The sequence below is a fragment of the Pristis pectinata genome, chromosome 4, assembly GCF_009764475.1.
Source record: "Pristis pectinata isolate sPriPec2 chromosome 4, sPriPec2.1.pri, whole genome shotgun sequence".
Classification (NCBI taxonomy): domain Eukaryota; kingdom Metazoa; phylum Chordata; class Chondrichthyes; order Rhinopristiformes; family Pristidae; genus Pristis; species Pristis pectinata.
Genome location: NC_067408.1, coordinates 37,428,639 through 37,445,166, shown reverse-complemented (window position 1 = coordinate 37,445,166; position 16,528 = coordinate 37,428,639). Strand labels below are relative to the sequence as shown.

Genomic DNA, 16,528 nt, shown 5'->3' with positions numbered 1-16,528 from the left:
TGTCCTGGTGCACTGGAGATAGTGAACTTCATCATTATTGCTGAAAGGTGGCTCTCTAGATTGGAAAGTGTTCCATGTTTTCCACAATCTCACTGTGTACCTTTATTGTCAGGGGGATATTGTACAGCAGGTGTAGTTTGGTTAAGGACCTTAGTTTTGTGGATGTTTATTGTAAGACACATCCTTACATACACTTCAGTGAACGAGTCAGTGATAATTGGAGCTCGGCCTCTGAATGTGCATGTACGCATATGTCATCTGCACACTGCAACTTGATGATTGAGGATGAAATTACCTTGGTTTCAGAGTGAGGTGAAGTAGGTTGAACAATTTCCCATTCGTGATGCAGACTTGCTCCACTCCAGCAGGAAGCTTGTTGGAGTGAAGTGCTACATTGTAAAAAGAAAGATTAACTGGTGTTGGAGCAATAATGCAGCTTTTCTAGACCCTAGTCAACTCTGGGATGGGTTCAATGAGAGACATGTTGGTTAGAATCCTGATTTGTATGTCATCGTGTACCACATGTTGAATGGAAATGAATTTCTGAGGACAGTTTAATTTGAGAAGTCTCTGTTGATTGACTATTGCAAGGTCAAAAAGCCCTTGTCTAGTGGTTGAAGATGCAGGATGTTTGGGTCATACGTGGCCTTGATAATGCTGAAGAAGCCATATATGTCTTGTTTAAGTTGCTGGATCTCCTGCCATCTTTCCACCCACCATCTGTTCTACAAGCCATGGGATTCCTGGTGGACCACACCTTCAAGTGTATGTAGAGCTAAAGAATTCCAGTCATGGTAGAGGCATAGGTTACCGCCCCACCACCCCCCCCAACAAAGTGAGAGGATGAATGCATTCCCACCAACCAGAAAGGATGCAGCAGGTTCCAACAATCCACCCACAGCACTTCAGGAACCTGCTCACTATCAGTATTAGATGAATGGCTGCAGTTGCACCAAAACTTTTGGAAGATGGCTGAGGAGGGTCCCTGTTGGACTGTAGGTCCCATTAGACATTACTCCAGAGAGCAGGGAACCAGTCTTTCAGCCAAATTCAGGAATGATCAAGTGGCCAACTTAAACCTATCCTAAGATTTCAACCAAATCAGGCAGCATCAAATGGCCAACTTAAATCTTTCTTGAGGTTTTGGTAACTGCATTGAATGGACAACGAACTGTAATGCTGAATGACACCACAACTGTTTATTTCCTTCCATTGATACTGCCCAACCTGCTGAGTTCCTCCAGCATTTTGGGTGTGTTACTTTAATCTAAACTCCTATGGATTACGACTGCTTTTGACAAATTAATTTTGAAACCCTAGTAGGGTTTCAACATTTACAGGAAGATGTGACAACAAAATCTGACCCACGAAAACCTAAGTTTTCTTAGATTTGCTGGATTGAATGTGCATTGATCACATGGCTCTGTGCTATTAAGTGGAGTGCCATTTCATGCATTTTCAAAGAAAATAAGCTTTGTGCAAATAAATAAAATAATAATATTCAGAGATATTACCTGAAGCAGGAAAAAAGATCCTGCTGTTCCCTAATAATAGTTTGGAATGTGTAAGACACAGATCTGAAGAGTATAAAAAGCAGAACAATTGAATTTTCAGAGCAAAATTACCAAACCAATACTTCCCTTGCAGGAGTAACATTGTGGATGTGACACCTGTGAGTTTATGAGCTCAATACATGGGAACTACCGTTTCAAAAGGAGGTTATTCTTGCTTAAGAATTGACATTAAGGAACTCATGCTTATGCAATGTCAACTGCATTTAGCATTCAGCACTTGATTTATAGCATATTAGAGACAACACTGGCCGGTAAGATAAAATGGGAGACGGCAAGAGCTGAAGTCCTGCTGTCATATTTTAGAGAACTGGCAAAGACGTTGAAAAGCAGGAATTCAAATGCCAGTAATCCCAATTGCTACTAGTGCTACACTCCAACTAGCTTCCCACTGGATAGGAGCTAACTTGCAAGATGAATGAATGATCATTCATCCTACATTGCCTTCACTTCAGAATCAATATCAATGAACTTAAGTCATTGAGCTGCAATTCACAGATGATGCATACAAGAGAATGGGCTTTACACTAAACATGCACAAAACAAAGGCCCCTTACCAACCTGCACCACTGCACAACCCAGCCATCAAATAATAAGAGTCCACAATGGGACCCTGGAATACATAGGCATTTCCCTTATCTTGGCATGCACCTCTCAATAAAGGTGAATATTAAATATAATATTTACCACTGCCTCTAGAGTTGCAGCAAAGCCTTTGCCCACCTGAGGAAAAATAGCATTTGGAGATCAAGACCTCAAACCCAGCACAAATCTCATGTTTCACTAGACAGCGTGATCCTAGCACTCCTGTATTCTTCTGAGACATGAGCTATCTATAGCAGGAAAAGCAGAGCACTGGAGAGGTATTATCTATTACCAAAAAATCATCTAAATCCACTAGCAGAAAGAACAAAGCAATGTCAGTGTCCATCCTCAGGCCAACATTCCCAACTTCAAGTCTCCAATTACACTCAGTCAGTTCAATTCGGTGGGCCACATCATTCACATTCCAGTCATCAGACTCCCAAAACAGGCACTCTGCTTTGTTATGGCAAAACAGAGCAAAGGATTCAAGGATGTTCTTGAAGCTCTTGGATGTTCTCAAAGCCTTGTTGAAAATGTGTAACGTCCTTACTGATTCCTGCATATCCCTGGCCCTTAACTGCTCAAAATAGAAAAGGAACACCCAAAATGGAACCAACAGCTGAGAGTCATTGTTTGCAGCACACAGAAACCTAGTGAAATGAGGAGTAGAAAACTTCACAACACCTCTCACCCTCCCCACCAAACACCTCCTGCCCCACAGTGGATTGACATTGGATCCCGCATTGGCTCATTAACCACCTAAGAACCCACGATCATTCTCAACCACAAATGGCTATCTAAAATCAGTAGAAAATTCTAAAAAGGTATTTTCTTGATAGGACAGGCAAAACATTTAAATTTAAATGTTTTTAAAATTTTTTTTATTTACAGCGTGGTAACAAGCCCTTCTGGCCCAACAAGTCCACGCTGCCCATTTTAAACCCCCAAATTAACCTACCTGTACGTCTTTAGAATGTGGGAGGAAACCGGAGCACCCGGAGGAAACCCACGCAGACACAGGAGAATGTACAAACTCCTTACAGACAGTGACGGGAATTGAACCCTGATCACTGGCGCTGTAATAACATTGCACTAACTGCTATGCTACCGTGCTGCCATTGTGAAGAAGCCTAGAGTTTTGCACATCAGCATACATAAATCCATAAATCATTAAAATCGAAAGCATGTGTATGAAAATAGCTTTTTAAAGATTAATGGATTGTTGGTATATCTTAATGGGGATGCAATTCAGAAGTGACTAAGTGATGCAACATTTGTGTGAAGACTTAGCCAGATCCAGTTTGGAGAAATGTATAATATTTTGGGCTCTTGAATCTCAGGAAAAAATATTGCTTTGAAACAAGGACAGTGCCAATTCACCAGAAATTTACCAGCTTGAGAGTTATAACATGGGAGATGTGTTATGTAAACCTGTATTTTGTATTTCCTGCTTAGATGATTATAGATTGAATTGGTGCTTTTGAAATAATAAAGGAATTCTGCAGAATAAATATAAAATACTTCTCTTTTGGTGAAGGAGCCTAGATCAATAAGGTATAATCTCAAAATTGGAACCAATCTATTAAGAAGTAAAATTGGGAGGAGTTTTTTTAAAACATAGAACAGTACAGCATAGGAACAGGCTCTTCAGCTCATGATGTTGTGCTGAACTAATTAAACTAGTGATTAAATGCCTAACTCAACTAATCCCATCAGCCTACACAATGTCCATATCCCTACCATGTCCATGGTAAATAGCTAGTGGTATGAGTCCATGTTTTGTCTAAAAAAAAACTACAGATGGTGCATTAATTAATACTTTCAAGGCTAAGATCATAAAGCTGACAAGAGAATTGGAACAAAGGTAAACAAGTGGAACTGAGGTGTAAGTCAGCCATGCCATAACTGACTGGCAGCTTGCAGTTTAATGTTCCTATTTGACATAAATTCATTCTCCATTCAAAGAAAATACAACATATAAAATGGAAGCAGCCATTCTAGTAGCAAATTCTGAAAAAAACTGCAGATATGTCATATTTTCTGATATGAAAAAGAAAATGCTGGAAAATGCTGAGCAGGTCAAGCAACATCTACGGAGAAAGAAACAGAGATAACATTTCCATTCTGATGAAGGATGTTCAGCCTGAAATATTAACTTGATATACATTTTCTAAGCTGGCATGAGGGTGGGGAAATTCAAACCTACACATTATTTAAGTGGAAGAGTTCTGTACTGGCCTCAAAATTGAGGTCTAGAATTTCCTTAGTGCTTGTGGGGGTTGGAGATCCTGAAGAAGAGGTGGAAAGTAAATAACTTAGAGCTGTAGCTGATTCAGATTGCTAGTGTTGGGTTTGGATCTGCTCACCAAGAACACATGGCTGGGTGCCATTACTGAGATTTTTAATCTCATTGGAGTGGTGGTGATGTCCACAGCACCTGTGATGCCTGCTTCTGTGCGAATTAAAAGCAACCTTGGTGAGCAGGTCCAAACCCAACACTAGCAATCTGAATCACTGCTTAAATGGTACACTCTAAATATAATGTATTTATGGTAAATATAAGGTAGTTTGCCCTAAGATGAGTTAGTTTTATATATGAATGTCTATATTTGACCTTAGGCATCTACTAATTCCTGAATCAGAACAGGAAGTCAAAATAGAGGAGTGAGTGCATTCCTGAAATTCTCCCCCACCGTGTATACATTAACAATGAATTGTTCAAAGAAAAAAATAACATTTTTAGACTCAATTCATCATCGGAAGAGAGGAAACTATTTTACAAGTATCTGCTGAATAAATGGTAGTACTTACATGAGATCAGTGTAAAAACTAGTGTCATTACAGTTGACCTTACTTTCACAAACTTAATTTTATTAAAATAATGACAAAACTTTACAAAATTTATTAATAGAAGTATATTAAATGAGCAAGTCTCCAATAAAGCACACAACAAATCAATATAATTTACCAATACACCATGTTCAAATTTCCTAGCCAGCTATAACTGTGAAGGGTTAATGGACGTTTAAAACAGCACTGAGGCATTCCAGTGTTGGAGTACTGTCGCTTTTTTACCATGGTGATTTGATGAGTGTTTGTCGCTTTGCTCAACAAAGAGTAACTAATTATAGCCAGGCCCTTACAGTGAAAGGTTTGTTCACAGAAACAAAGGAATTGATAAAACAAATTGGCTTTGCAATTCTGATGTGCCTTTTAACAGCCAAGTAAAAAGCAAGGCTTTCAGAATCCTGAAACCAGGTCACCTTGTACGAACCAAACCTTTGCCAAAATTCCAGCTGAGTGGTGAGCAGCAGAATCTGTGGGATGAGCTGATGACTCATGGAACTGTTCAAGGAGTCAAAATGTAGTTTCCAACATTCCAGATTTTGCCATAGTTTTGTGTTATGTTTTTGTTTTTAAAATCATTCATAGGGTATAGGCATTGCTTTCTAAGGCAGTATTTATTGCCCAATCCTTACTGTCCCTTGAACTGAATGGCTTTCTGGGTCATTTCAAAGGACTGTTAATGTTCAACTACGTTACTATGGGCCTGGAGTTGTATATTAGCTCGAATGGGAAAAGACAGCACATTTCCTTCCCTAAAGGACATTAATGAACCAGATGGATTTTCTAAAAATTACATGGTCACCATTGTAAATCTCTAGATTTTTATTTAATTAATTGAGTTTAAATTCTTCAGCCACTGTGGCAGGGTTGAAACTGAAATCTCTAGGTCATTAATCCATGATTCTGTGTCAATAGTTCAGAGAGATAAATATTCTGCTTCTGTACTCCATACTCAATGCTGCTTATTACAAATAGAGGCAGGGACACAGAGTTCAACTGCATAATTTGAAAAAAAAGCCTTTAATTTGCAGGAACATGTTCTGTGGTGTAAGTTGTAGATAGCGGGAAGTTATTGATGCGTCACTCAGCAGGTCATGTATTGATCTGTACGCCTGAAGCTGAACACAACGTACAATAGTGATTTTTTTTCACCCAGTGACTGAAATGAGTCATTCTACCAAAGGGCAAGGTGATACAGTTCTTATGAGGTCCATTCTTAGTTTAGCAGTATTCAAAAGGCCCTAAAGGACACATACGTCCCAAAAGAAACAGTACTGCCTCTAAAAAGGCAGGTTAAACTGGTGCTGAATAGAATTCCTGTCCAGTTTCCTACAAGGATCTCTGCTACATAATTCTGCTGAGGCCCAAGGAATTGATGGCAATGGACCAGGCCTTGCACAATTTGTGTGTTCAAAGGCCTTTAGTCTATAAGCTCCCTACTATTGTGCAACTAGTGGAGGAGGCGAGTAGGCTGCACATTGCAGAGAGATGAGTATTTGGAGGGGTTGAGGGTGGTTAAAGAGAAGATTGAAGTGAGGAGGATGCAGGGCAGAGAGATACAGGATCAGGAGAGAGTTTAGAAAAAATTCTGCAGGGCTCCTGGATGGTTGGAAAGGATCGAGTGGAGTTGCTTGGAGAGGTGATCACAGGGATGCCTGAGGATATCAGGAGCAGGGAAGGAGGCAGAGAATGACCTAATGATTATATCTTGATGTCTTAGACTCCCTGTTAGTAGACCCAAGGAAGACTGGGGCTCCTGAAACTAGTGCCCACGGGTTAAGACCTACTTTAGTGTGCAAGACCCATGTCATTTGAGTTCCTCTCACACAGACACAATAGTTTCGCATAAGTGGTTTCAAAACCACAATTGCACCTGATTTGGCATTAATGAATATGCTTGGCAGCTTGCTTGCATATGTGCATTGTCATAGACATAGAAGCACAGGTCATACAGCATTGACTCAGGCCCAAATTTAATTTTTAAAAAAATCAGTGAATTAGGACTTGAAAACCAAAATCATCATCATCTAGGTTTTTGATTATAATTAGAAACACCATTGATATATTAGAAAGAAATACAGAGAGAGCAAAAATCAGAAGCAGATACACAGAGAAGCATGTATAGAAAGCAATGGTGACAAGCTAGAAATTTGTGGGAACTGTTCCAGTGAAATTTTGAAAGATGACAACTACTCTATCCATTATCTCCATGACCACTTGCTTCAAAATTCTAGGATAAAGGACATCAGATTCTGCCTTTCAACCTCATTAATTTCTCAAATACTTATTTATTACACAAACACTGATTTTTCTGACCTCCTCCTTCACTCCACATCTGTAGTTTACCACTATTTTTGGAAGGTTTTCTGCATCTTCTTTTGTGCAGACACAGAAGATATTTGTTTAAGTTCGATTTCCTTATTCTACATCCTAATTTTCCCTGTTTCAATCTGTAAGAGTCCTTCATAAACTTGAGCCACTGTCCTTTTCACATATTTATAGAAGTTCTTATAAGAGCATCATAGAGATGTACAGAACAGAAACAGGCTCTTTGGCCCAAGTTGTCCTTGTCGACCAAGAATCCTACCTGAGCTAGTCCCATTTGCCTGCACTTGGTCCATATGCCTCTAAACGTTTCCTATCCATGTACCTGTCCAAATGTCTTTTAAATGTTGTAATTGTACCTGTCTCTACCATTTCCTCTGGCAGCTCATTTGATATACTCATCGCTGTCTGTGTGATAAACTTTCCCTCCAGTCCCCTTTAAATCTTTCCCCTCTCACCTTAAACCTATGCCTTCTAGTTTTAGACTCCCCTAGCCTGGGAAAAAGACTGTGACCATCCACCTTATCTTTGCCCCTCATGATTTTATAAACCTCTATAAGGTCACCCCTCAGCCTCCTTCGCTCCAGGGAAAACAATCCCAGCCAATCCAGTCTCTCCTTAGAACTCAAACCCTCTAGTCCCGGCAACATCCTTGCGAATCTTTTCGGCACCCTCTCAAGCTTAATCACATCCTTCCTATAGTATGGCAACCAGACTGCGCACAATACTGCATGTGCGGTCTCACCAACATCTTGTATAGCTGTAACATGACTTGCCGACTCTTGTACCCAATGCCCTGACCAATGAAAGTGATTGTGCCATATGCCTTCTTCACCGCCTAACTGTGTTGCCACTTTCAGGGACTTGTACATACTCTTAGGTCTTTCTGTTATACAAGACTCCCCAGGCCCTTGCCACTGATTGTGGATCTACATTTTTCACTAACCCACTCACTTATTCTATCTTCAATTTCTTTATCAATGCCTTGGTCCTTCTTTGTAAAATCCAGTTCTTCAGGCTTACTGCTTTTCTTGCCAACATTACAGGCCTTTCCCTTGAATACCCTGGCTGGACCATTTTTCCTTGTTTTTTCTGCCTTAAAGGATTATATAATATTTATAAACTATACAGTAATTCTTTAAATGTTAGCCATTGCCTGTTTATGTCATAGGTTTAATGTAGTTTCTCAATTTAAGATAGCCAACTCATGCCTCATGCTATTGAATATTGCTTTATTCAGATTTAAGACCCTAGTTTCACATTGAACTAAATCATTTTCAGTTTTTTATATAAAAGACTGTATCATATTATGCTCACCTTTCCTTAAAGACCTCTTATCAACCAGATCATCAATCAACCCCTTCACATTACACATATCTACATCTAAAGTGGCCAATTCCCTTACTAGTTTCTCAACATACTGATCAATGAAAACAACTCTTATACACACCATGAATTCAGCTTCCACACCCTGCTCATTAGGTTTGCTGAGATTATGTACATTATAGATTCCTTTGATCACTGTATGATCCCCGTTTCAAGTGCTTATAATTTCTGATTTATGCTATATCCTGCATTACCATTATTTTCCGTGGCCTATATACAACCCCTTTAAATGTTTTCAGTCCTTTGTTCTAGTTCTATCCAAACTGATCCTCTAAACTAAAATCCTTTCTCTCTTCTGCCCTCATCCCATTCTCCAATATCAGGGCTGCTCAATCCGCTTTTCTACAATGCCTTTCCCTTCTAAAAGTTAACCAACCTGAATATCTGATTCCCATCTACAGTCACTTTCCAACCACTTTTTGTGATAGCTATCAATTTGTACCCATTTATTTCTATCTGTGCCATTAATTCACCCATCATGTTATGAATGTAGCATAAGTTCAGTTAGAGAATCTTCAATTTTGTCTTTTTAACTACGTTTCCCAGCTCTAATAATTGCTACTATACTGTGCAATTTGCATTACAAACAGAAGATGAATTTCTAGGAACAAAATGTTAATGTTTAGAAACCCCATAGAAACCAGAGACTTCCAGTCACTACTCTCCCTCCACCCCCAAAAGCCAATGTTATTAAGCTGAAACCATTCTTCTGCCTTTACTACTTAAAGACATGAAGATTATACTGATGAGACTCTCCTCATATCCAAGCACACATATGCAAAACCTTCATCTCCCTTAAACAAAGCTCCAGAAATTAGACATCCCTATGCAACATTCAGCTCAGTACAAACTTCCTCATGCTGCCAAACTCAAGCACTCCCATTGCAGCTTTGGCAAACCACAGAATTAGTTGTAAGCATTAACCCAGTAGTCAGTTATCAAAATAATCACTGTTAAAATAACTAACAAAAATATACAAATGGGTTAAGTATTTATTTCTAGAAGAGTGAATTGCCAATTGAGTGTTAATTTATATACGAGATGGTATTTGTCAAGGAATGAATCTGAATAATTGTAAATTCTTGCTCATATAGGACTTTATTGTATTCTTGATTAAGTGAGAAAAATTATACATTCATATGCTGAGCATAAAATGAGATTTAGAAAAAGAAAATGAGGAAGTGAAGATTGGATTTAATTTGGGATCATGTTCATTTCCAAATTACTGAGCTAAAAATAAAAAAAAAATGAACTTTGCGCATTCTGCAATTTAGAAAATGAATTATCAGTAAATATGTAATGATCTTAACACTGCAATCACAACACTTGTGAAATTCTAATCCTAAATTGGAATTCAAATTACAAAAATGAATGACCTTGGCTGTATGTTTGTAATGTATTACTTTACAATATTCATGAAGAAGGTGCTGTGATAAACATTTTCAAAATAAATAATACACATTAAGTGCTATAATACAGTTAAGGTGTTTTTACTAAGTCTGAGATTGCAGTACTTTTCTAGTCTGAAGGAGAAACTCCTGTTCTTTTTGGATGATTGGAAAGCTGGCTGCAGCATGCACAACACATGCTGAGACCAGTCTTGAGCCAATAGTAGCCAGGGGCCTGAAGTGGGTATTATCATCGGCAATGGGCCTGACGCCAGTTTCAGATAAGCAACCTGATGGCTACAGAAGACCTAACCTATGTGGAGCATTCCTGGCACAGACTGAGTAGCACCAGAATCTTCACCATCTGTTTTTCACCTGAAGACTAAGTGCTATGCACACAAAGTTCTAGGCTTCTAGAAAGTTATGAAAGTCAACAAATCTTATCCTTGTACCTACAAATGCACCTGGAAATTAATCATAAACTATTTATTTTGTATTGCAAAATAAAAAGATAACTTTAACATTCAATAAACACATAAGCCCATCTGTATTTAAAGATGTCCCTTTCAGATATAGACCTAGCAACTACAGGCAAAAGAAACATAATAGGTGCCATGAGTATTTCTATTGCAAACTACATCATGATAAGCAATGATGCGAGTTACTAATTTCCATTATGTGATGTCTATAAAGCACCAGGTGACTTTTAATAATCTAACTATAAGCCCAGTCAAGGCCAGTCCTGCAGCAGGGCTGTGACCTGAAACGTTAAGAATTCCTTTCCTTCTACAGATGCTGCTCGATCCACTGAGTTCCTCCAACAGATTGTTTGTTGCCCCAGTAAAACTACCCAATGTTTGAAACACTACTGAATCTTGAACATATCATCCAAAAAATTCTGTCATCGATCTTTGGAACTTTTTCTTTATAAAGCTAGTTTAGTAAGAGAAATGAAAATTGTCTGGCAAGCATTAAAAAAAATTACAATTATAAAGCATTGTCTTACACAGAATGATGGACTTTAATTTTAAATCAACTTAATGGGTTTTGGTTAGGGGTTAGGGACAGGGCCTGGGGGTATTTTAATTCCCATGCAGTATGAGAAGGAAGTAATCAGTTGGTAGTGGGCAGGAGCGGAAGTATATTAAGGGAATCAAGGAATATAGTGTTAGTGGCACTGAGGTAAAACATCAGCTATGACTTTCTGGAATGGGGAAAGATATACGAGGAGCCAAATGGTCTAATCCTCTTTTTATTTCTTATGAAATCCATCATCCCAAGGCCACCAACCACCTATTGATAGAGACTTGTGAGATGTGATGCCCATAAATAGATGTAAAAAAATAATCATAGGAAGGTGCACCAACAACCAACAAAGGAGATTTCAAGGCAGAGCCCAAGTCAAAGGAAGCTGCCAAATTTCTTAGATGGAAAGAGCAATAGATGGAAAAATCATCTCTCCAAAGCTAATGTTAAGTAAATATTAAAACAAAAATTACTTATCAGGAGAAGTTGGTCAGATTTTCCAGTAGCTGTTTCTTCCAGATGTTTGAGCAGATTGGAGGATACAAGTATTACATCATCAATATTTCCAAACAAGCCTTCCAAATCTAGATCTGGCACCTATGAGCAGAAAGAAATGCAACAGCTGTAAAAGATTTTGCACTTCATACTACTTCAGCCATGATCAGTTGGTTATGAAGTTTGTGTTTTATACCAAAGTAAAGAGATCAAGGAAAAAAATGAATGCTGAAAATTTAGAAGAAAATAGAAAACACTTAAATGCATAGCTGCTCTGTCAGCATCTGGTTAAAGTAAGAATGAAGTCATGCATTTGGTGGAATACGTTGGATTTTTTTTGAGAGTCTTGATTCCATGTCCTTTATGTCCTGTCCTTTAGCCAAACGCTAATGCTTTTATTTCTCCATTGATTAATGATGGATCTCCCATACGTATATTTCATACATTTTCTATGTTTACATATTAGATGTACAAAATATATCTTAAGCTGAAACAATTTTGACAAGAAAGAGAATAGTTATAAGAATTTGTTGAAGCAAAACAAGTAAATATGATTTAGGACACCACTAGGGATAGACCAGTGTGACATGGGCTTGGGGAATGATCCCTGAACTGGAACCAACAGGTCAAATGCCACCAGGTATGGGACTAATGGCCCAATTGCATGAGAATGGCAAATTTGCAAAGGAATTTTCATGGCCAAAAAGTTACCTCTCAAAGTCCATAATGCTTATATTTTTAAGTGTAAAAATCATACTTTAGATAAGGCCATGTCATGAAGCCATTTCAAGAAGAATTATTAACATGGGCAGAAACAAAAGGTAAATCACATGGGGATGTAGAGATAATTTGTTCTTTTGCCTGTCAAGACTGAAGGCGGCAATTAAAGTTGTTGCTAACCCACTCAGAGCTGCTAGCTTTGCATCAGGTTCGATCACCTTCTACCATTGGTTACTGTTCCCTTTCCTCTCCTGCCATCTCCATGGTCACTTTAAACTGTAGGGCAAAATTAAACTACAATAATCTGTGACAGCCAGTTTTATTGCAAAGCAACACTCCATCTGTTCAACTAAGACTCTAGTGGAAGCAAAGTCACATTGTTACTTCCTCAGATCACATTCTTGGCTTTTCACGTTGATAAGTGGTGATATGAGGCATGTCTGTATTGCTTGTTCCTACCGCATTACCCACCACGCCAACATTCTTTCAGCATTTCTACCTATAAGTGTAGCGCAGAGAAATGTCACAGAATAAAATATTGTTAGTAGTTGCCAGGGATTTACAGAGACAATCAGCTTCTATTGTTGGAGACTATCTGCAATTTTGGTCAGCATGTTCTTTATTCTGTATGGTGGTTCCCTTCAGAATGGTTGCCTGTCCTTCATCAACTGAATAGTTCATCTGCACACTGCAGTCCAGAAGTCAGAAACATGGTAGAAGTCAGGAATCACTGCATCAGAGCTCCTACTTCACAAATGGAATACAAGAAGTTGCCTTACTCATTTGAATGGTGTCACCAATTTTCTTGAAAAAAAATGTTTAGCTCTGCTTTTTTATTTCTCTGTATTTCACTGTATATTCATATTTTTAATTAACTCAACAGTAGCAAAATGTGTATAACTATATTTTTCTTTTAATTATTTCCTATTATTTCAAACAATTTCAAATACGTTTAAAAGCTTCAGAATGTCACAGTAACTAGCATGAGGGGTTGGGTGTGAACAACAGGTCAGAGTGTGTGGCGCAATTTATTAACAGCAGCATTGGGGTGAGAATGATGTTTGATGGTGGGGCACAATGAATAATGCCTTGCTGTTTTGCTAAGGAAGTAAAATGCAGCTCATTGCAATGTGTTGAAAGGATACTAATGAAGTTACTGATCCCAGCAAACAATATATCTGGGACCTGCAAGGGGCTAATTGTGCATCGAACATAGAGAAATAAAGCCTAATTTTCCTTTGGTAGCTTGAAATAAACTTGCCACATAAAAAGTCAATGTAACTGATTTCTACCCAGATACTCATAGCACTCTTCCTATTATGGAAGTGATTCCCATCTCCGACTGCAGAAAATTTGTGATCCTAGCTCATTTACTGCATGTAATTTGAATCATGGCTAGAACTTCCAAGCTGTGGTGCCAGGTACACCTGCCAACTGTGCAAAAATGACCATGAGCCCAGAGCTAGAAAACAAGGGGCTTCAGTTAACCCAGAGGATTAGAGGCCTGGCAGAGATTACAGAGTGGGATTTGCAAACAATTGGGAGCCAAAATAACCCAGTAAGCACAGGGGTGATTGGTAAATCAAACTTGGAGCAAATGGAAAAAAAATGCATTTTCATCATGACTTTGATATCCCTTTCAGGAAATCCCATGGTGTATACTGAAGAATTTCTAATGTGTAATGTTAGACAAAAATGTGTACAGCAAGCCCCCACAAACAATAGGGTGATAACTCGGAAACTGTTTAAGCAACATGGAGTGAAGCATCAATATTGAGTGAAGCATCAATATTTGCTAGGCCACCTGGTATAATACTCCTGCCCTTCTTCAAAATAGTGCTATGGGGTCATTTACATCCACTGAAGAGAGCAGGTGGAGTCTTGCTTTAATAATTCATCTGGAAGATGACATCTCTGACAGTGGAGCACTCCTTTAGTATTGAACTCAAGAGTCAATACACATTTTGTGTTCAAGTCTCTGGAGTGGGACTCAAACCCAGAAACTTCTGATTTAGAGGACAGCAGAGTTTTGGATGACCTTGTGATTATGAAGAATGGAATGAAGGAGGCTGGTGCACAATGGAATAATCAAGTCTAGAGGTAACAAAGGTGTGGATGAGGGTTTCAGCAAGAGGTAAGATCAGGGAGGGGAGAGTCAGACAAAGTTATGAGGGTAAAAATATGCAATCTTAGTGAAACTGCAGATAAATAGCCTGAGAATCATCTCAAAACCAGGTGTGACATTATGACTACGAACAGCCTGTTACAGTTTTCTTTATATATGTGAAGTTGTGCTGTGGGAACTGAATTTGTGAAAGCAGTTGGGTTTGGTTTTCACAGTATCTGATTAGAGGAAATTTATGCTTACCCAGTACTGGATGTCAGACAGTCTAATAAGTTAGGGACTCTGGAGAGAGGTGGTGGTGAGGTGGAGCAGGGTGTTGCCAGGATGCCTCTGGAAATTGATTCCATGTTTAAGGATGAGAATATCTTAAGATGCTGCATGTGGATGTTAAATGGGATGAGCCAGGCATGGATCCTCAATTTGTTGGGGAAAGCTCCAGAGGTAACATTACGGGGTGTGGAAGGGAAGCTGCTGCTTTTGCCTCTCTCATAACAACTGGATGGATAATAACAGAACCAAGCCAGTTGCAGTCCCACCTAGCCAAGTTAGTGCATTGGAGCAGGATAATGTAGTCAACTGTGTCAAAGGCTATGGACAAACCAAAAGGACAAGGAGGGATAGATTACTTTTCTCACAATAACATAGCAAACCTTTAATGATGTTGATCAAAAGAGTTGCATGGTAAATGGTAAAGAGTTTAACACGGTAAAATTGAAACCCAACTGGTAGAACTCAAACACAATACTCTAGGTGGGAAGGCATGATGGATAAATACAATATTTTTGAAAATTTGAAGAGAGGCTGGAGGTGGTTTGGAATAACAGAGGGATCAAGTGTTGTTTTTAGGGGAGAGGAAAGATGACAACAGATTTGAAGGAGGGAGGGAACAGAATCCAAAGAAAGAGAACCCTTACATTGAAGCTGTTAAAGCTTCAGCTCTCCTAATCTGCATTTGCTGAATCTCATGGAATCTTGTACAGATAGAGTAAGGGGCTCTGAAGGTCACAAATACTATGGACATGGTGCACTAGATACTGAGACCAGACTTCAGGAGTCTGATGTTGCTTTCAACCAAGCCCAATGAGGTTTGTACTGCAATTGTAATTGCTTTCCAGTTAGACTAGGAGCTGCGCTATAAAGAGGATTTGAGGATACCGGGCATAGCCCTTACTCCTAAAAGTCACTTGTCCATCTGGTGCAGCAACAGTAAAATGACAGGTACCACAGATTATCTCATAGCAAATGTAGCAAGCTTTTCTCAGATGCATGGTTAACTACAGAATTTTCTTTTGATAGTCTCATGTAGACTATGGAGTGATACACCTTATGGTTCATGAAGCTTGAAATGTGACATTTCCCTGTCCAATATCTCCTGGTATCTACAGTAGGAGAGGGAGAGGAGTTTCCCCATCCTTGAGCAGCAGACAGCACCTGTGGTGTTACTTATGTAGTGATCATCTGATAACTGAAAAGAAGCATCGATCAGCTCCTGCCATCTAAATGATCCAGATGCTAAAAGAATCAGGATGACAGTAACCTTCACCATAAGTGGCAAGGCAGTCCAAGCATGAGTGTGTGTCAGGAGCCCTAGCTTCAGAAGACATAAGATTTCTGGCAACAGTACCTTAGAAAGTGTTAGCCTGAGAAAACTATAGGTAAGGCCATAATTAAAAAATTCTAGAGGGAATAGATTGACCTAGTTAGAACTCTTCTCCCCCTCCTCACTCAGAAACCTTTAGCAACTTTTTCTTGCTCCTACTTGTGCTTGTTCCATTGGCAGCACTACAAAGCAAGAAATAGCTGTAAATCAGGAATTGGAAGGATGGGGGGGGGGGGGGGGGGGGAGGAACTCAGGAAAAGCATCATCACTAGGCCAGTGGCACTAAGTAAATCTTTGCACTGGCAGGCTGACAAGTCTACCAGTCATTAAGGACTTCATCCTGGAGTCATAAAAGAAGTGGCTATTGAAATCGATGATGCATTGGTTCTAATTTTACAAAATTCACAAGATTTGGCAAAGGTTCCATTAGAGTGAAAAATAGCAAATGTAATACCTTTTT

The 16,528-nt window shown here is 39.0% G+C and overlaps 1 protein-coding gene across 7 annotated transcripts in view; it reads right to left on the bottom strand.

Moving 5' to 3' along the window:
• Positions 1 to 16,528, bottom strand: part of arhgef37 (Rho guanine nucleotide exchange factor (GEF) 37) — a 127,249-nt gene that overhangs the window by 43,910 nt on the left and 66,811 nt on the right. For all 7 annotated transcript variants that reach the window (XR_007956162.1, XM_052013500.1, XM_052013497.1 and 4 more), the window contains one exon: positions 11,602 to 11,725. Coding sequence is in view for 6 of the 7 variants with exons in the window: in XM_052013500.1 (XP_051869460.1) it covers positions 11,602 to 11,725 (124 nt within the window). In the remaining variant the exon portion in view is untranslated. The remainder of the gene's footprint in view (positions 1 to 11,601; positions 11,726 to 16,528) is intronic.